Source organism: Bidens hawaiensis, unplaced genomic scaffold, assembly GCF_021521415.1.
Source record: "Bidens hawaiensis isolate Kalapana, Puna unplaced genomic scaffold, B.hawaiensis_p1.1 tig00029389_1, whole genome shotgun sequence".
NCBI classification, from domain to species: domain Eukaryota; kingdom Viridiplantae; phylum Streptophyta; class Magnoliopsida; order Asterales; family Asteraceae; genus Bidens; species Bidens hawaiensis.
The window spans coordinates 86,970-109,764 of NW_027494873.1; the positions used below are offsets into that span (position 1 = coordinate 86,970).

General features: G+C 31.1%; 1 protein-coding gene across 1 annotated transcript; it reads left to right on the forward strand.

Moving 5' to 3' along the window:
- The first annotated feature begins 9,738 nt into the window (after window positions 1–9,738).
- On the forward strand, window positions 9,739–12,267 carry LOC143578883 (phospholipase A(1) LCAT3-like). The gene is made up of 8 exons (XM_077062344.1): window positions 9,739–9,744; window positions 10,209–10,260; window positions 10,379–10,479; window positions 10,565–10,744; window positions 11,386–11,543; window positions 11,619–11,673; window positions 11,777–11,830; window positions 11,930–12,267. Exons 1-8 carry the CDS (start codon window positions 9,739–9,741, stop codon window positions 12,092–12,094), a joined length of 771 nt encoding a protein of 256 aa, XP_076918459.1. The 3' UTR covers window positions 12,095–12,267.
- The last annotated feature ends 10,528 nt before the right edge of the window (window positions 12,268–22,795 follow it).

Genomic DNA, 22,795 nt, shown 5'->3' on the forward strand with positions numbered 1-22,795 from the left:
TCGTGTATAAATACTTAACATCCATACGCTCATTCTTACACTATCAAAACTTCTTTAGAAAAAACGATTATCTTTCTTTTTAAGGTTTTTAATTTTTGTTGTTTTTATATCCTCCCATTTTGTGATGTATTTTTTGGCTTATAAATCTTATTGTTCAAAAATGAACTTTTTGTTTATTTTTATTTTTTAACCACTGGGAAAATGGAGCCAAAAGACATCACCATGTTGAACCAATTCCGGTAAAGGAGATTAGTTATTTTCCGGTAAGGTTTTATTTGATACTTTAATTGTCGATTCTCATATTATTCATTATTTCATTAACAATTCTTTTTCTTTTCCCTTTTTTGTTTGAATTGATTTTAATTATTATATAATTTTCTTATAATCTTTTTAGGTTCAATATCAAAATCAAATATTTAATGGAGATGCTGAACTATTACGGGTTTCCGGTAACGTATTATGGAAAATACTGTAATTCCCGATTCTCATATTATTCATTATTCCATTGTTCATTCATTTCTTTGCCATTTCAATTATTAGTTTTATTATTTTTATTATTTCCGTTACATCCATTTGGAATTAAATTATTTTTGTTATTGTTAATTATTCAGGTTATAGTCATTGCAACATCAATTTTTCTGGCTATTGGTAATTATTCCGGCTATACATTATAACAACAATTTTACATTTGTTCACATTATTCAAATATTCCATAATTGGTAATTTTTTGTAAGGCCCCGAACCCGGTAGCCCTACTTTAGCGTCGGATTTACTCATAAACACAGTTCGTACAAATCAGAGTTCATTAAAACTTTCGCGGAATATAAAAACTTTCATAAAACATTTCATAACAAAACACTTCTTGTCTTAAAACATCATTTTGTCTTTCAAAATTAACGAACATTAACTTAAACGTCTTGAGTCTTCCGATGCCAGCCTCTTATTCAGTGTCACGTGTCTCCTCAAGTGAGCTGCCTCATCCTACTCACCTGCGTGCATACTAAAAGTCAGCTACGCTGAGTGAGTTCTAGTTAATCGTACGCCATACAATACAACACATACATCCATATCCGAAGATACATATCCATACTTCACTAGTTACCCTTCTGTTCTACATACATACTTGCTACCATACATACATACATATCTACAATCACTAACCTCAGTCTACCGAGAGTACGTTCATAGTCCGCCGTCTATACCTGTATTCACGATCGTGAACACGTAAAAGGTCCGCAGTCCTTACCTATGTTCACCATTCATGGTACGTACAAGGACCGCGGTCCTTCCCTATACCATCATACATCCACAACACGTACAAGGCCCACGGTCCTTCCCTATGTTGCAACCTAATTCATAGCACGCACGAGGTCCGCAGTCCTCCCCTATGCTAAAGCACGTGTAAGGTCCACAGTCCTTTCATGTGCTGACGCCTATCTATATTACGTATAAGGTCCGCAGTCCTTATCTACGTTACGTATAATGTAACATCCTAAAATTTTAATGATGAATAAAGGAAGTTATGTTTAGTGATTTCGCGTAATTGATTAATGTCGGGGAAGGAGCGGGTCTTGGACTTGGATTAATTGAGATGGGTTAAATGAGAATGGGATTTCAGGGATATAAATACCCCCAAAATCCCAAAATATCTTCATTTCCCCCCACTCTCCTAAACACACACATACACACACACCAAGCACACCCAAAACCGCCGCCGGCCGGGCCGAGAAAGAAGGAAGGATCGAGCGAGGTCCGGGTAAGAGAGAAAGATTAGTGGTGATACCAAGATAAACGAGATCCAAACAAGCTCAAAAGGTATGATTCTTGATCTTGGAAGTTTAAAGATCCGAGCTTTTAGTGTATAAACGACCGAAAATGGTCGGGAAGTGTAGTGGGTAGTATTGAACCTTAACAAGGGTGTTAAAATCGCCCGAAATGTTGATCAGAAACCGAAACAGCGGACATCTGGGCAACTTCGCCTTCATCTGGGCAACTTCGCCTTCATCTGGGCAACTTCGCCTTCAAGCGATGAACTTCGCCTGCAAGCTAAGTTCGCCTGATGAACTTCGCCTGCAAGCTAAGTTCGCCTGATGACAAGTTCGCCTGAGGTTTAAGTTCGCCTGATGATAAGTTCGCCTGAGGTTTAACTTCGCCTAAAGCTAAGTTCGCCTGAGGTTTAACTTCGCCTAAAGCTAAGTTCGCCTGAGGTTTAACTTCGCCTAAAGCTAAGTTCGCCTGAGGTTTAACTTCGCCTAAAGCCAAGTTCGTTTAGAAAATAAATTTAAAATCTAATGAAAAATGTGTTAAGACAGTTAATGGAAATAAAATTTTTCCAAGCTGACCTGGCAGCTCGACCCCAGCCAGGGGCTCTGCCCCTTGGACCCTGCTAGGGGCTGCCGCCCCTAGACCCCGCTGCCAGGGGCGCTGCCCCCGGACCCCCGTTCGTTGTGGGTAGTAATTAAGACTAGAAAGATGTTATAAGTAGTGATAGTTAAATTGATATGTATACTTGTTATACAGTCAGCCGTGCACAACTGAAGAAAGGGATTACGATCAACGGAGAACGTAACCGTGTTCAGGTGAGTTTCTAGCCCCATTTATGTGTTATGTTTTCGGGGCTGTGTGCATACTCAACATGTTTGTTAATACACTTATCCTAAGAGATAAGTGTATGCCTTATGTGGATAATGTGAAATGTATGAATGATTGCTTGATGGTACGTGAACGATCTTCGGATATTGCACGTACTGTCAGGTTGTAACGCTATGTATAAGGTAAGTATGTTATGTATGTTTATGTGTATGAACATGATAGAGATAATAGAAGAAAGAAATGATAATGTATGGTTGTATGGTTACGAAAAGGGTACCGAGCCCTAATAATACTCGAGGTATGATGTATGGTTGTATGGTAACGAAGAGGGAATCGAACCCTACTAATATTCGAGAACTAGGGAACCGAACCCTACTAATATTCGAGGAAGAAGGGTACCGAGCCCTAATAATACTCGAGGAAAGAGGGTACCGAGCCCTAATAATACTCGAGGAAAGAGGGTACCGAGCCCTAATAATACTCGAGGAAAGAAGGTACCGAGCCCTAATAATACTCGAGGAATGTAGGGCGTAATGCTCTTTATAACATAAGATATGAAAGTAAGTTAATACAAAAGAAAGTAAGAAAGTATGAAAGTAAGAAAGTATGAATGTAAGAAAGTATGAAAGTATGAAAGTATAAAAGTATGAATGAAAGAATAAAATGTTATGTGAATGGTATGATTATGTGATTATCTAGAACTCACTCAGCGTAGCTGACTTTTAGTATGCACGCAGGTGAGTAGGATGAGGCAGCTCGCTTGAGGAGACACATGGCACTGAACAAGAATCTGGCATCTGAAGACCTATGATGTGTTAATTTTAATGCTTTAATGTGAAAGACAATAAATGTTTTGAGACAAGTTATGAATTATGTAAAGTTTTATGAAAGTTTTATATTCCGCGTAAATGTTTTAATTAACTCTGATATTTAGAACTGTGTTTATGAGTAAATCCAACACGTAAGTAGGGTTACCGGTAACGGGGCCTTACATATAAGGTCCGCCGTCCTTATCTACGTTGGCGTCTATCTCCTATAACACGTATAAGGCCCACCGTCCCTATCTACGTCTACATCTATCATCTACATCACGTATAAGGCTCGCAGTCCTTAACTACGCCATCACCTGCCAAGTCTATGTCCAACAGAAGTTAGAGGGATTTGCCATCCTAACTTACTATGTCGAACGTAGAACTCACATACCATTCGTGTACCTGTATACACATACTTCACATATACAATAATTACATTATAGCATAAGAACACTCTAGGCGTTCTCTACATCCTTCATTTAACAACCCTACCCCTTGTCGTTACGTGCAATATCCGAAGATCGTTCACGCCCCGACAAGTATTCATTTGTAATATTCATACATCTTCGATATATAATATTCGTACTTTTATTTTTAACCTGACAGTACGCGCAATATCCGAAGATCGTTCGCGTACCGACAAGCAATCATTCATATCCATCACATATATCACATATGGCATACACTTATCACTTAAGATAAATGTATTAACAAACACATCGAGTATGCACACAGCCCCGAAAACATAACAAGGAATGGGGCTAGAAACTTACCTGAACTCTGCTTCTTCCTCTGATAGTTGTAAATCCCTTCTTTAACTGTGCTCGGCTGACTGTATAAGTTACACGTATCAATACTCGCCTGATCTAATCTGGTGGCCTAGTATTAGCTTACTTTTACTTATCGTTTTAATCTATTCTCTAATCGAACTTGACTTTAGGCGAAGTTAAACCTTAGGCGAACTTAGCTTTAGGCGAAGTTAAACCCTAGGCGAACTTAGCTTTAGGCGAAGTTGTCATCAGGCGAACTTGGCTTTAGGCGAAGTTGTCATCAGGCGAACTTGGCTTTAGGCGAAGTTGTCATCAGGCGAACTTCGCTTGCAGGCGAAGTTCATCAGGCGAACTTAGCTTGCAGGCGAAGTTGTCGTCTGCAGCTACTGTTCGTTCTTAAATCCCTTAATCACCTTCGTTTCTTAACCAAATAACTCGATTTAGGTACCCACGGGATCGTCTGACCAGCGCCTACAAACCCCAACCATCAAATCGACCTAACATCGATGTTTAAAGGGTGTGATTTAGGCATATAGGTTACAGGTTCTTTTTATCAATCGATTAACCCATCAAATCATAACCATTTTCAGTAAGATTAGCTTTGTTGGATTCGTTTTTACCATACAAACTCAGATCTATCATTTCTCAAATCAACCCGAACCTACACGAACGATTTCTAACTATAAACGTACCTTGAACGAGTCGAACTACGAACACGGTTAAGCCTTGATGTTGTTTTGGTCCGTCACGACGTTAGAGCACCAACAAGCTCGGGTTTTCGCCTTCGGATCTTGGTTCGGGTCGTGTGTGTTTTGGGTGTGTGTGTATGGAATATGTGAGAATGAGGATTAAATGGTGGTTAATGGTATTTATATTTAGGGATCATGGGCTTAAGCCCATGGACTCTCCTTCCTTCTTTCATAACCCAAGTCCATAACCCATATCTATTACCCAACACTAGCCCGACCCATACCAACTCCTACTCTATTTACTTATTTCCCGATAACCCGAGTAAACTTTCCCTCTATTATTAAGTAATATAATTAATATCATTTTGGAAATTTCGGGATGTTACATTTTTAATTTTAATGATACATTCCAATCATGTATACATTTATTTATTTCTGTTTTTGAGAACCGAATATTGACCACTCTTTTGTAGTTTTAATAGTCTCCAATGTCAATAAATTTTCCATCTTTTATATTTGAATAATTTTTACTTAGGCATAAATGTCAAGAATTTCCGATTTTTCTAAATTATTCCGGCTAAATTAAAAAAAAATAAACTAATAAACTAAATAAATAATAAAAATTTCCATCTTTTATAGTTGACCAATTTTTAATTAGGCATAAATGTCAAGATTAATGTATAAAATTGAAAAAAATAATTAGCTAATGCAATTTATTGTTAAGGTAATGATGCTAAAGTGTTAACAATAATTTCGTGATAGTTAAATAATTAATAGTATATTGTTTAGTTACTGGATTTCCAAAAAAATGGAAAAACTTTTATAATAATATTTATATTCATTTATTTCTGTTTTTACAAAACCGAAGTTGACTTTTTTGCAACAATCTTTTATAGTTTTTAATAATATTCAATGTCATCAAACTTTCCATCATTTATATTTGACAAATTTAATGTATACTGGAAGTTTAAATAATTTACTTTTGATTTTACTAGAAAGTTAATATGTTTTGTATTAAATACACATTAATTTATTTGACCAATTTAATATGTTGTTTATTACTTATTTCAATTTTATATTTAAAAAATCTTAGAAATTAATTATAATTGCTTATTTATGCTAAATAACCATCATCTTTAATTTTAATGATACTTTCCGATCATTTATACATTTATTTATTTATGTTTTTAATAATCGAATTTAACAATTCTTTTGTAGTTTTTAATAGTCTCTAATCTCAAACAAAGTTTCCATCTTTTATATTTGAACAATTTTTAATTACGCATAAATGCCAAGATTAATGTATACAATTGAAAAAAGAATTATATAATGAAATTGATTTTAAATAAAGTAATGATGTTAAAGAGTTTGAAATAAACTTTACTGCAGCTTGTAGTCACTTTAATAAAATTTTAATTAGGGAATGACTTCTATGTAATAAAATTAAAATTAATCGGTTTAATTTTAGTTATCTCTATATTATTTTAATTATACTTAATTAGTGAAGTTAGTAGAATAAAACTTTATTGCTTCGATTTAACGTAATACATTTAACTAAAAGGACTTTGAATCGAAATAAAACTAAAGATTATTTACAAAATAATTTATAATAAAATATACCTTTATTTATTTATTAATGTTGAAATGAAACTCATAATAACTTAAGACTTTAGTTGTATATTTAACCAGGCTGCTATGGTTAATTTTTTTTTTAAATTGTGAAGCAAAATGACTTTTTTTTTGTGAAATGTCGAAGAAGTTGATGGTGGGCTAATATGATTATAACATGTTTATGTCTTCGTTTGTTTTTTTAATTTAGGTGTATGGTAAGTTTGTGTAAGTATTGACTTTGTATATACACAATCTAAATGTTTAATATTTTGGTTACAAACTTATGTTAAATATTTGTGTTGGTTTAATATGTTAGTTATGAAATTTTTTGGTTGTCTATATTTATATGGTTGTTTATATGTTTTCAACCCAGGTGTAACATGGGCTACTATTCTAAAAATATTTGATGGGTTAAATACTTTTACATAAATGAATTTCTGATCATCTATGTCTTCCTATCCAGTAGTGTAAGTTGTGTTATTATTGTTTCCTTTGTAATATTTCTAATTTCTATGTCTTTAATATATTTATGAACATCAAATATAAATAACCTACAATTGTCACTAAAGTTAATTGTAGTTGGTCACCCGGTTTTTTAGTTTTTATGATTTGTGTATTAAAATCCTTCATTAAGTCAACAAAATTGAAACATCATGCTCTATAAAATTCTGTTTTTATATTTATGTTATTTATATTTTTCATATGCTAAACATATTATATTCTATTATGGATGTCTTCAAAATTAAATAAAATATAATTTAAAGTCAATTAACGTCTTCCAATAAGAGAAGTAATTCAAACGGTTAGTCATTTTAATATTTTTAGTTACCCTTTAAATGTTTTTTAAGAATGCATTTTTTTATAAACGTGCATCTTTAACGCCAAAAGAACTACTTACTAGCATTTTAAACGGTAACATTTTATTTTAAACTCGTTAATACACTATATTGTATTAAAATATAAATTTTATTAACTAAAATATAGTAAATGAGTATTAATATGTTATTAACTAAAAATTAAGCACTTGTCACATAAAATTATAAATGATTTTTAATATATCTATTATGAACTACATTATACCTTTTTGATAAACAAATTTTTAATAACATTGAATGTATGTTTACACATTTCTTTTCTATTTTCTTTTTTAGAAATGATATGAAACATAATTTTCAGTTATCCAATACTATTTTATTTTCTTAAAACCAATTAAAATATGTGTATACGAATCAATTTATGTTAATTAGAGGTGCAAATATATTTCTCCGTTATTTTTTACTTATATTTGGTTTACTCAATTTATATCGTTTCCATACTTAACAACAAAATTCACAAATATAGATGTGGTCCACATAAAAATCAGTTTTTTGGTTAAGTAAGATCATACCAATTATTATTTTATATTTTAGTTTGAACTAAAATTTTCATAAACACATTATACTATATAAAATCAAAAAGACCAAAATTATTTTGACTAGTAGATTGGGTTTAAAAGTCGGTGTGTCAATAATGTTACTAAGGAATATGAATCAGGAGAACGGTTTGTGTAATGGAACTAGATTGCAAGTAATTAATTTGGGTAGACGTTTTGTTGAAGTAAAAGTGATTTCAGATACTAATATTGGTTATCGCACTTATATAATTCGTTATGGTCTAACACATTCAGATAAGAAACTTTCGTTCAAATTGAAGATAATGTAGTTTTTTTTTCAATTGTAGTATGTTTTGCAATGACTATTAACAAAAGTCAATGTTAATCTCTAGCAAAAATAAGATGGAAAAGATGTTCATTGCCAAGTGCATGCTTTACAGGAGGAAAATAAATATATTGGTTGCATATGGACAAAATTTAGGGAAAGTCTATTAAACTTATTTTCAAAGAATACTGTAAAAAGAAAACTATATTTCTGTAATATATTAAACTATTCTCTAGCCAAGGTCATTGTACAATTTGATTTTGTATTATCAATATACCATATGTTGGAGACACTTGTCTTAGTGGATATAAAGATTATTAATATAGATCAATAACTAAAACCAATAATTTAAGATTTATACATACTGCTGGGCTCAATGAGAACCACTAATATTTACGAACCACTAAAAATTATTTAGTTCACCTTTTGTATGCATTAAAAGATTAATACATTATTAGTATCTTACTAATGGGAAATAAAATGCGTTACTATATCAAATGGTTGCCATATCCGGACTGTTATTAGCAGCCATATGGATATGTAGTTAGGCATGCCAAAATGTATTGTTGTGCAAGTTCTTGTCATGATTTAGAACATGTTTGAGCTAATATGGGTTATTAGCATCTTGAGTTCAAGTCATAACAAGTTCAAGTCAAGATTAGAGTGTATACAAGTTATGGCTCTATGAATCGTTAACAAATCATATAAGCCAATTGATGTTTCTAAGTGTTTAGTTATTAGCTATCAAAAAAACCAATATATTCATTTTATATTAATTTTTGACAACACCAAAATACTACAAATTAAAGTATAAACCTTGTATACAAGAAAGTATTTAGGGAGTTATAAATACTAAATTTATGATACTTTTGTTAAATAAATAGTTAAATTGTATAGACTTTTGTTCGTGTTTATTTTAAATTACGCTTCAAGTAGTTCTTCCTACATTTTGTCAAAGTGAAACGTACTTAAACTCTAAAAAATAAAACACGAGGCTTACAGTTGGATGTCAATCCTTACATGTTGAAGAGATAAAATAATTTGCGAATTAACTATTGGATATAGATGAAGGGAATGTTGGGGGGTCCAAATGATGACGAATGAATGTACAAATTCCCGATGATATTTTAATTAACAATTCATTATATCCAGTATATGATTTAATAGACTTTGTATATCATTTGATTTTAGACAGGTTCAATGAACTTACTTTAAAAAACGGACAATATTGTCGATTAAAATTATATATGTTTATTAGACGATTTCTATATTTTCACCCGTGACGCGCACGGGTCAATAACGTAGTTTAACACTAAAACGTGGAAGTAGGTAGAATCCAGAAACAATATTATTATAAAATTAAAATGGATAATAAATGTTTCAACGTCACTCGTTGAGTCATCATCGCAAATCCCCACACTTTTCTACATCTTTCTCACTTATACTCTGACCATATATATATATATACATACATATAACAACACTGTGTAATTAACTACCCACCAACCACACGTACTACAATCAATCAATTCCCAGATCAGAGGAACAACATGGTGGGCGGAGGAAAATGGAGGTGCTGCGGTGATCAGGAAACTTGGGATATAAATAATATCCCAAGTTTTAATACACACACATACATACGTGTATGCATAATTCAAATCACACTTACGGTGCGGAGTATACGAAGTGAAGAAAAAGTCCACATGGTGGCGTCTTCGTAATTACTCTTCTACGAAATTGCCAACACACTTTCTTTTGTCTTTGCTTCATACTATTCGCGCGTTAAAGGTGATTTGTACGTGATCTCAACATGTGTAAAAAGATAACATTTAAAATAACGGAGTTATCTCTACGAGCCACAAGCTGTCTCGAGCTCTTTATGAGCCAAGCTCGAGCTCAACATTTCATCTCGTTAAGGTAGCCGAGCCAAGCTGAGCTGGTACCTTTAACTTTGAGATCGAGCCCAACCTGGCTCGGCTTGTTTACATATATCCTTCATAGTGACTGAAGAACATGACACATGTCTAGTTGCTATAGGTGTTCGCTAAGTATGTGAATAAGTGGATAACTATTGCAACTCCTTTCCAAGGTATAACTACATTTCTTTTCACTTTTTGTTGCCATAATATTGATTGTTCTAACTTACAATAGTATTCAGAATTAGTAACTAATTTGCGCTAGCTAATGTTTACGTATATGCGCATCAGGTGCACCAGGATGCATAAATGATTCCCTTTTAACCGGATTGCAATTTGTGGAGGGACTTGAAAGCTACTTCTTTGTATCAAGGTGGTCAATGCATCAACTAGTAAAACATAATTATTTTGACTCATTTGAGAAAATAATTAGCTATTAAAACCGAAACCCGTCAAGTTTTTTTTTCGTGTTTTCAGTTGGTAGAATGTCCGTCTGTATATGAGATGCTTGCTAATCCAGAGTTCAAATGGAAAAAGGAACCTGAAATTGTGGTATGGAGAAATAACTCAGAAAACGAACAAGATTCGGTCAAAAGGGCAACATACGGCATATCTGGATGTGTGGGGCTGTTTGAAGAAGCATTCAAGGACAATGAGGTATTTTCTTTGACCAAAAAAGTCAAAAGCCCGAAATTCGAAGCTTCTTTCTGAGTTAGTAAATTGACCCACAGAGTCAATGACCCGAGATTTGAAACTTCTTTCAGAGTTAGTAAGTTGACCCAAAAAGTCAAAAACCCCAGATTTGAAACTTCTTTCAGAGTTAGTAAGTTGACCCAAAACGTCAGAACCTGATATTTGAAGTTTCTTTCCAAGTCAGTAAGTTAACCCAAAAAGTCAACATCCCGGGATTTGAATCTTCGTTCTGAGTTAGTAAGTTGACCCAAAAAGTAAAAAACCCGGGATTTGAAACTTCTTTCTAGGTTTGTAAGTTGACCCAAAAAGTCAAAAACCCGGGATTTAAAACTTATTTCTGAGTTAGTAAGTTGGCCCAAAATGTCAAAACCCGAGGTTTGAAACTTCTTTATGAGTTAGTAAGTTGACCCAAAAAGTAAAAAACCCAGGATATAAAACTTCTTTCTGTGTTAGTAAATTGACCCAAAAAGTCAAAAACCCGAGATTTGAAACTTTTTTCTGAGTCAGCAAAATTGAAAGAAGTCAAAACTCTCGTATATACTGTTAATGACTACAGACTACATGTAATCAGAAGTCAACTCTTTTGTCTTGTTCAACCATGGCAGATTGAATACAACAAGAAGACTATACCATTACCATTCAATCAAGATATCTACAAATGGGCTGCTACTACACGCAAGATGCTAAACAACGTGCAGCTACCCGAAGGGATTGATTTCTACAACATTTATGGAACATCATGGGATACACCTTTTGATGTTTGGTATGTTTGACAAAGGTTGCATTTAAAACATAATGCTGTATTATTTTGTGTTTTCTGATTGAAATGTGTGTGTAGTTATGGTTCAGAAACGGATCCAATTAACGACCCGTCTGAAATATGCCATACATTGGTAAGCCACTCAAATCCATCAATTACCATTCAAAACGAACCGTTCGACCTGAACCTATTTCAATTTGTTAACATTGAGAATGTTTACTGTTTGTTTTGTGCAGCCTGAATACTCATACGTGGATGGAGATGGAACGGTCCCAGCTGAGTCAGCAATGGTATTGTCCCTGCATTTAGTATTATATATATTGTGTGTGTTTAAATGTTTAATAATCTGGTCAAACATCATTGACCCGGAACTGAAATGTGATGTACAGGCAGATGGATTTGACGCAATAGAGCGAGTAGGAGTCCCGGGTGCTCACCGGCCATTACTAAGAGATGAACCTGTATTTGAATATATACGGAAGTGGTTGGGAATCCAAGAACTGAGCAGGTCTCGGGTGAAGAGCTCTAACGTTGTTGATGTCGGTTCGTCTTGAATTACGAATGTTTTTGTGTCCTGGTAATTCATGATCTAAGAACATGCAAAAGTATTTGTAGGTTATTGTCATCATTGATGGGAGTTGTATTCTTTGTGAAATAAGAGTTGACATTATGGGTTCTCATGCTAAAATCATAATGTAACAGGCGACAAAATTGTTAGATCAGTCGTTAGATATGTTGTATCACTTTGTATGTCTCAAATATATGTTATTTATACGGTGATGTTGTATTGTGTTACATGATATTAGACCATATAGTCATTAGTATTAGTCTAGGGTCAATTGTGTAGCATGTGGTCGTTAATATTAGACTAGACAACCGTCTTTTAAGCTATTTTAATTTTTTTATAACAAATGGTCAAATAAGTAGTGTTTTTTTAAGTATACTAATTTTTATAGTTAGTTTTTTATTGTTGTTTTTAATATAAACTTTATTCAATATCGACCCGTCGTTACATGTTTATTTTTATTACAGTAATATTTAGACGAGAACTCCTTTCGTGAGGTTTATATTGATGTAAAAGTCATCGCAACTGACCCCGCCGTATTCATTTTTTGAATCCACCGCGCGCGTAGCGTAGTGTGGGTAATTGCTTGGTTTCATTAAATAAAGTATTTGATGCTTACTGTCATCATTTTTGACATCTAAATGCCAATGTTGTATAATGTGTATGTAACATATTATTTCATACGTGTGAAAATGTTTTTATATGCCAATAGAAGTATCCATATTTAGGGTGAACGAAGTGGAAGAAAAGATGGAGCGGGTAACGATCGGTATCAGTGGTAACACCATTCCGCCCTAGGCAGTATCGACGCTAATTTCATCTCTAGCGGGTTGGTGATGCCAACTTCATGAAAGAATAAGAGAAAATAGATCCCAGCGGGTTGGAAGATCAAGAAGAATGGCACAAGATGGACGGGAACACCATTTTCCCGATCCTCCAACCGGCGGGACTCGTTTCTTTTTTCATGGCTCAATCACCAACCCGCTAGAGATACAATTTAGCTTTGGTACCGGCTCCATCGTTTGTTCCACTTAGTTCACCATTATAATTGCTTCCCTCTTTAAGTTGTATATGTATAGAATTGATACGCCAATGAATTTAAAAGATAAATCTATAATAATCGAAGTATCATGAACAGATTTTCGTAAGAGGATTGGTTAACCCTCAATTTTGATTCTACATTTCCATGTGGTGGTGGTTGTCTGTTTGGAGGTTTTTCAGGTCAATGGTTATTGCCCTGCTGCGGTTGGCGACGATCATTGGTGTTGTGAGGGATTTTCATTCTTCCCTTAGATACCTCTTTACGAGTAGCTCATGTCGATATCTTTGTTGCCTACGATTGCTTTGTTCACTGGAACTTTTATAAGATGCTAAATTGGGTTATGGATCTGTTGTCCTAATTTTTAGATCGGGGGTAATCTGATCTGATAAATTGGTTTATGGATGTGATGATTGGTGTGGCGAGTTTTGTTGCAACCATGATGCGGTTCTGAGCCTATTATGATTACACCTGCTGCTGAGAAAAACTATGGTTTAAACGTTCTGATTAATCAATCTTTCATCTGTGTTGATGCCGAAGATCTGGTGATAATGGTACTAGGTGCACGATGGTAATCGGTGGTGTGTGACATCAGTATGTATTTCATTTTGAAATTATAAAGCATCAGACAAAGGGGATGGGCATTACCCTACTGCTTTGATGAATCTCTCATTTGTTTTATTTGTTTATGTATTCAGTTAGTTTATTATTGTGTGATATTAGAAACTTATACTAATTACAACCAAACTGATTTGTTGAGCTTTGTCTGTGTTAATTGTATAAGCCAACGAACTTGAATTCCCAGTTATAATATTTTGGTATTTGCAGCATAGGAAGCTTGGGTAAAGATAATAGTACAAGAAATCAAGAATAGTCTCAATAGTAATCATGAATCTATACATACTATTAAAGCAAGATATATTTTTCACTTGTTAAGCTTCTAGGGCCTCCACATCATGTCACCTCAAGGCCATGTCACCCATTACCTTTCTTAATCAAACCAACTCATCCACTAACCAATATTTAAACAATAACATTTCTTAATTTTTTACCCTAATCAACTTTTTCTCTCTTTCACCTATTAATAAATTCCAGCGAATATCATTCAAGATTTTTATCAATTTTCCGGTAAGTTTGTATTTTATAATAACTTATTATTTAGTTTTTCCGGTAACACCTTCCGGTTGTTTATCTATTTATTTCCGGCAACCTTATTATTGATTCCGGTTATTGTTTCTTCTAAACTTTTATGTTTATTCTCATTGTTAACTGATTTTATTAAAATCAGTTTAGGTTGTAAATCATAAACGGGCATGAAGGTAATATTTGGACGTTTTCCGTTTTTACGGTAAGTATTTCCGGTAAGACTCAATGTTAAATTTTTTCCGGCTATGTTTTATACCTATAATGATGGTTGCTTTACATTATTTCAGGTTATTTACCCGTTTAATTTGCTGAAGATTTCATTTTAGTTTGTTAATCAAAATCTTATATTCCATTGTTACGTTTTTCCGGTAAGTATTTCCGGTTAGTTTTTTCGGTAATATTTTCCGTATATCAATATTAATATTCTTTTTTTTATTATTTCAGTTATGTCACACCCCAACCAAGGGTGTTACAAGTTAACATTTTCCGGTAACATTTTCCGGTGAGTGTCACGGCTTATACAATCTTTTTTCCGGTAACATCTTTAAATTTCGTTTTTCCGTTAACACCTTTAAAATTTTCCTGTTATTAGGTATAATTAAAATAATCCATATTGTGCTAAAGATCCTAGAAAATTGCTGATTTTGGGAGGCCTAATCAGAACCGTTGATTTAGATGACTTTTGTCATTGACTTGGTCAAGCACTCCAGTTGACTGGGCCTCAAAGTACATGTTTTTGCCTTTCATGCTCATATTATTATATCAATAATAACTTCATAATTTCTTTTTATTTATATTATTTTTATGTGATTTTCTTGTAATTATGAAATTCGTTTTAAGTTACCAAGTAGAGCTCATGGTTGAATTTCAAATATGGTAAAAAAGTCTTTTATTATTATGGTAAATTATAACTTTATCAATATGGTAAATTTTATACTATATATGGTTGAATATTTGAATGCGTAATACTTCAAAGAATTAAAATATTGTTGAAATTACATCATTTTAGAAAAGGGACCACCTAGTCAAATCTTATATAAAATGACTAAAATCTAAATTTAGTAAATAAGTAAATAGATTGATAGCCATAAAAGTTTTTAATTAATTTATTGTTCTAGATTGTATATAAAAATCAAAGATACATAGGAGATTTTCACTATTTCGTTTTTATAGTAACACCATTCAAATTTTTTGATTATAAATTATAACAATAATTTTTCATTTGTTCACATAATTCAAATCTTTCATAATTTGTAATTTATTTTTTATCTGATATGAATATTAATATTCGATTTTGTCATTTCAGGTTATTGTCCCCAACTTGATATAAGCTAATTTCATGGAGCATTTGTTGATAAGATGTCTTTTTTTTTTAATATTGATGCATATTTGTTTTAGTATTCATGTATTTATTTTTCACAATTTATGTAATTTAATTTATTATTATATAATCAGGAAATGAAATTTAATTGATTATTCTATAAGAAATTAAATTATCTATAGTAATATAATCAATATTCTATCGGTGTTGGTCAAAGTCCAATCAAACACTAATGTCAACGCAATTTAAAACATTATTATACTTTCCAATATTATCTTACTTTATATTTTTAAATTTATACACAATTAATATGGCAGTTTAGAAATCGATTTTCCCCATTCAAATTCCGATTCTCACCATTTATATTAAGTTTACAAAAATGTGTTAAATAGTTTGATTTTCACCAGTTATGCAAAAACCAAATTTTAATGAATTTGTTATGTTTGTATAGTATTTGGAAAGTATTATACAAAACCGAATTTGAATAAAAAAGATTTTACTTTTAATAAGCATTTCTAAATATTTAAAGTTATTGTGATTTTTAATGTCACTTTCAAATAAATTTATTAATATATTTATTCTCATGTCAAAAAATATATATATATCTAAATGAATATTAAAATCTCATTCTCACCATTTATATGAAATTTACAAAAATATGTTATACAATTAGACTTTCACCATTTGTTAAAAAACAGAATTTGAATAAATTAACGATTTGACTCAATTTGACAATTTATATTAAATAGGTTTAAATAACATTTACGTATTAAACTATATATATACATATATATATATATATATATAACTGAATATCATAATCCGATTCTTACCATTTATATGAAATTTACAAAAATATGTTATCAGTTTTACTTTCACCATTTGTTAAAAAACCGAATTTGAATAAATTAACAATTTGACTAAATTTGACCATTTATATTAAATAGGTTTAAATAACATTTACATATTTAAACATAATTATCATTCCTAATTTAACTAACTTTTTCAACCTTTTTTAATTTTTTTAATACTATCCATAACTTAAACATAATTATAAAAATTTAATTGATTTGACTATATTAATGTTTTTCAAAACAGTTTTGAATTTAAATGATTGACTGTTTTCTATAACACCCAAGTTATTTAAGTTATGGAATAATAAAAGTCACATTTAATCATGCATTATGAATTATGTTTACTGTTTAATATGATTTCTTTAATGTTTATTACGATCTGATATTAGTATTCACGTAATGTGAGATATAATTTATTATGTTACAACCAACTATTTTGAAGAGCATGAGGTTTTTCAAATGCATCAATGTCATATGTAATTCACATGTTGTATTGGCGGTGTCAAAGTAAGCAATTTCAAAGTATATGGAAACTTTGAATGATTATATTGTAGTATTGTTTAAAAATGTTTGTCAAAACATGCTCGGGTCACATATCGAAACATGTTCGGGAAAATGCGGGTTCCGAGTAAAATGATTTTAGTTCAAATGCGCATTTATGTTAACGAATATTTCCTTATTATAATTTTTTAATTACTGTGTTTAAATTAAGGTAACCAATAAATTATTATTATTATTATTAATTAATAAATATATTTATGTTTTTATAGAGATTCTTATAATACGTGTATTAGTTAGGTTAACCAAATATTAATTATTAATTAATGTATTTCTGATTCTATTGAAATTCCTATAATTTTCATGTTTTTATTAAGGCAAACAAAAATTAACTAGTATTTAATGTATTTTCGTTTTTTTATACAACCATATAAATCCGTATTTTAAACTTTTAATTAAGGTCACCAAATCGTGTTTAAAGTTATTGAACAAAGTATGATCTATAAGTTTATGAGGTTAAGAGTAAATTCGTAGCTATAAGTGAAGCAAATAACATTTTGTCCTTTTTAAATTTTGATGATTGTCTGCAGATTAAAGAATGGGCAAAGACACATGGTATCATTAATCCGAAAGCCAGACACTTTAATTCTTATTAGCTAAGAGGTTATTTTAAATGTTTGTTTTTTTAGTTTAACACTTTTTGACATTTGTTGCTTAAATTTTTTCTTAACATTCATAACATATTTAAACTTGATTAAATACGAAATTTGACCAATTAGCTACAAACTTTTAAAGCTTTTCATACTCTTCAATATTAATAAACTTTTTCATTTTCCTATATTTGACAATTTTTTTAATTATGCCTAAATATAAAAATTAATGTTTAAAATAAACACACCATTTTATTATTTCAAAAATAATAAAACTTGTTATATTTTTTAGAAGTTGACTAATTAACTAATTTGATTTTAAAATTTTTATAATTATGTCAAAATTATTTATTACAATACAACTGTACTAAATATTTTTTTTTTTGAAATCTATTAATATTATTTTATTCATAAAAGTGAACCATAACTTTGGATTTAATAGATCTAACTACAAAGTCATTGAATGTCTCTTATACAAAAGTTAAAATAAAAATTCTTTTATAATAATTTGTATATTTATTGATTACAGTTTTATTTAATTATATGTTTTTGTTCATATACAAAGCATGTATGGATGATTTAACTTCATTAAAATTTTTATTAACGAACACTATAATTATGATTTGTCAAAATCTAAAAATATAATCTAGCTGTAGTAGTATCCCAATATCAACAAACATTACTTGACTAATTCTCAATTACATCTAAAAGATTTTGATAATTTTCAATCTCAAGAAAGTTTAAATTTTTTTATTTGATCAATTTTTAATTATGTTTAAATGTTAAGATGCATGCCTAAAATAAACCACTAATATTTCGATAACCATTATATAATCATAGCTCATTGTCTCTTACACCTAACAAAATTCAAATAAGAGCCAGTCATGAGCAATATTTAACGAAGAAGTAGCTCAAAAGAAAGTGTATGGAATATGTATAATTTACCGAAACAAATATGACCTTTTAAAGTTAAATGTTAGACATTTTGATTAAAAAGTGGATTTTTTTTTCAAGATGGTAAGTCACTAACCATATATTTTTTTCGAGTTTAACATTTGTTAGAAGTAATTCGAATTTGCAACAGCCATGTTCAAGAGATTCGCAATACAAAGTTTATCATTCATTTCAAAGTTTATACTGTTTGTATAAATGAGACAAATGTTATGGGTTATTAGTTTACTTGTAATTGGTATCATATTATCCGTTTATGTTATTAGATTAAATATATTTTGGTATATTGTTAGTTTATACTAGCTGGAATATTATGAATTTGGATAAATGACACGGGTTTGAAAAATTTAAGTATTTTCTTTTACAAGTTCTTATGTTGTTACTTTTATAAATTTAATCGTGTGTAACACACATAATTGAGTTTCTTATATATGTCTATATTTATATGCTAATTTTTACATTTACACATTATTTTTTTAGTTCTAAATAAGTCTCTAGATATTTATTTTAACATAAACTCATTATGACATACATTAACATTTTAGTTTAATACTTAATCATATTCCATGGTTTGTTTTGTTTTTCAGGTTATAAAGCAAAATACTTTTGTTTTTGGACGGATATTTTGAAGTTCATGCTGGGATAATACAGTTAATCTCTAATCTTTCATGACTTTGCAAATATACTCAAGTTTGTGTAACTATTAACTTTTTATGTACACAATGTGAGTATCTAATATTTTGGTTAGGCCATCCGAACGTTAATATATTATTATCTATTTATAAAATTTTATGGTTGTCTATATAGATTTTGTTATTAATCTATTTCAACACACGGGTACTATCCTAGTACAACATTATAATAAGGCACTACTAATACCCTCACACTTAAGACTTGACAAGTACTTTCCTTTTCTTAAACCACAAACCAAAACACATTTATGTGTGCTTTTTGTTTCATTGTGGATATTGTTTGGAGTTGATTTTGGGTTAATTTCATTTCATATTTAGTTTTATTTTTGGACGAATGATCTTCGATTTTGATTTGAAAAAAGATGAATAAAGAAGTTATATGAATATTACCATTTCACCCATTTGAAGAACCTGGACAGTCCAGTGTGATGATGACCCGAGTTTGGATTTTTTTTTCGTCCTCCATAGTTTTCACATGTTTCAGTTGTTTTTGACTCTTGAAAGTCAACATGTTGCGTTGTTTAGTCCATAGTTTGTTTTTTTCTTTTGTTTTTTAATTATTCGAATCTTGAAGTTGTGCCTTTCTTTTCAAGTTTTGTTAGTATATTTCTTCTTTTCATTTATATTTTGAGTATTGTTGGTCTTTCTAAACTTTATGAATTTTCTGTTTCTTTATCGTATCTTGGTGCACTCCATGTGTTCGATAAAATGTCATTCTTTTTTACGACTATGGTTTCACTCCATGTGTTCGATAAAATGTCATTCTTTTTTACGACTATGGTTTGGGTCAAAATACTAGTTGTTATTTTAATTTAAACTTGGTAACGCGTTGTTTTGGTAAGTAGTTAGGCTAGGGGTGTGCGTGATTTGCAGTTGGTGAATACGAAAGTACGTCTCATGATGGAAATTTGCAGTGGCGAATACAACGGTACTACTCATGATGGAACTTCGTTTTTATGATGATACAATTGATACTCTAGTTGTTGTAACACCCTGAACGCAAATTGTACATACAAGACACATGAATGAGATGATAATATGTTTGGATCATGTGGAGTGTGTCAAGTTTCCATGATTCGATGTTTCCTCTTAATGAAATATGGAATAGTTGATTGTGTGAGTTAATGTGGTTTGCAATGTGATGGTATGTTTTTATATAAATCTAACCATAAAATGAATTACTAATTACTTTAATATAAATCCTGAAGATATTTTTTTTATGTAATAACTTGTCATATTTTTACACCTTATTATGAATTTCATGTTATGCAAGCAAACAGAAACGGAAACAAATAGTTACATCATGATAAATGGATTCGGGATTATATAGTTATTGTTGGCATATTTTGCTGATTTCCATTAAGAGAGTGTTGTCTACGACTCTACGTGATATGTATTAGTTAGAAATCCAAAAAATTGTTTGTAACATTCGCTTTAATAACAAAATAATTTAAGATGTAGAAATAAGAGAGTTCTTTTTTTTTTTCACATGTAATGGTTTATTACCTTTTGCGGTCCATTAGGTAAACAATGAGAGGACATGTGCTTGTGCTTTCTTTTTGATAACGTTAATTAGCGCGCATTGACTGTAATCCAAAATGGACAATTTAGAGACAGACAAAACCATTGATGATGATCAATATCTCAAATCCCTTCGGATTGAAACTTCAGTTCTTCAATTCTCACTATAGAAATAAAATCAACAAATGCTACATTCCTATTGTAAATATATCCACATTGGTTTCTGTAATATTTATCAAAGCAATTATAGAAGATAATAATATATACGATCATTACAAGATGAACAAGAAGATCGAGTACCTCATATATGGTTTTTATGTTGAATTCATTATAGTATTTGGTGACTTCTAAGCTATAAATGATGCCATGTTTAGATGCTAACAAATTTACTTTTGATTTATCGTGAATTGAGAAAATAAGATATCTCCAGTTATTTGCGGGACCTTTCTTCATAAATATAAGAGAGTTTTCAGCATCTTTAGGTCCATTATTAAGTGAGATCAAGTGTTCTTGATCTCTATAAAGGTAGCAAAGTCTTCATAAATCATTTTAACCCATTTTACCTAGAAAAGAACATACTTGTTTGTAAAAGAAAAACTCCATTTAAATTATTTGAGGAGTTGAATGTCCAAGAATTCATATATTGGTTGATGAATCAAGATGCAATTAAATATTATGATCATTAAATATTGGATGTGAGATGTTTATTTATAAATGACTTTCTAAAACTAGAAAAACAATAACATGACATCGATATTTTAACGACGTATAGAACTTATGTTACGTTATTAATTTATAGGTCATTAACTTGGTAAATTTAACTTCATTAACAGATACTTATAAAGTTTTTTTCCGTTTACACCCATTATCTCAAGTTTTGGATCGAACTAATCCATTGACACAAATAGTTCATGGGAGAAAATTGAGTTATTTGGGCCCGGGGGGTTGACTGCGCGAACTGCTACTTTTCCAATACGAGATATTCATCCTAGTCACTATGGGCGTATTTGCCCAATTGACACATCTGAAGGAATAAATATCGGACTTATTGGATCTTTAGCAATTCATGCAAGGATTGGCCGTTGGGGGGTCTCTAGAAAGTCCGGTTTATAAAATTTATGAGAGATCAAAAGGGGCACAAATGCTTAATAATTTCAACTTTCACCTTACCACTCCCAACTTTCATGTTATTTGTTTATGTCACTTGTCACTAACTAAACGCTAACAATGTTAGACGTGTACGTTTTATTTATATGAGCCGGCATGCATATGTGTCATATATGGGTCCCATATAGCCACCTTATCACATCTTCTTCATCAATAAATTCTAGCCACCTCCACCACCACCAACCTCCACCGCATGTCACCATCATCATCACCACCGGATATGAAATGCAGTTGGTGTTAAATTGACCGAAATGCCCTTTACAAACAAAGGAATACTATCAAATAAAATTTGGCCAATTACATGTTAAAATGATCCATCTACCTTATTGAGCTTATACGTAGTAGTAATTAAAGAAGAGGTTAACTAAAAAGAATTACAAAGCACCGGTGAATGTAAAGTAAAGTAAATCAGAAGTAGAAGTAGGTAGGTTGAACAATAATCACCGACGATGAACCAATTCGCCCGTTAACTCATCATTGACTCTGAATTCTGATTCAGATCAAAGCGACCCTAATTCATCCGATCATTGTTACCAACTCAGCTGAGCAAATTTCTATGCTTTGCTTTCTACGGCTCAACCGATGATGATGATGATGATGCAGCAGGAGGCAAGTTATTATTATTATTATTATAACTAATTGCATTTTGGTTGATTGATGTTTTAATGCTCTTAATTAACATCCATTGTTTGTTTTTTTTTAATTTATTTCACTCCAGATAATAATAACAAGGGATTTGTTTATGGTCTAACTAACAACATTTTTATCCAGTTTCTAAATAAATAAATAAATAATTAATTAGCGTCTTTCTTAATATGATCAGTCATAAGTAACCTATTCTTTTCTTTTCT

Coding starts and splice junctions, on each gene's coding strand:
- LOC143578883 (XM_077062344.1), top strand. Junction 10,745..11,385: donor AAGCATTCAAGGACAATGAG/GTATTTTCTTTG, acceptor CAACCATGGCAG/ATTGAATACAACAAGAAGAC. Junction 11,831..11,929: donor TCCCAGCTGAGTCAGCAATG/GTATTGTCCCTG, acceptor TGTGATGTACAG/GCAGATGGATTTGACGCAAT.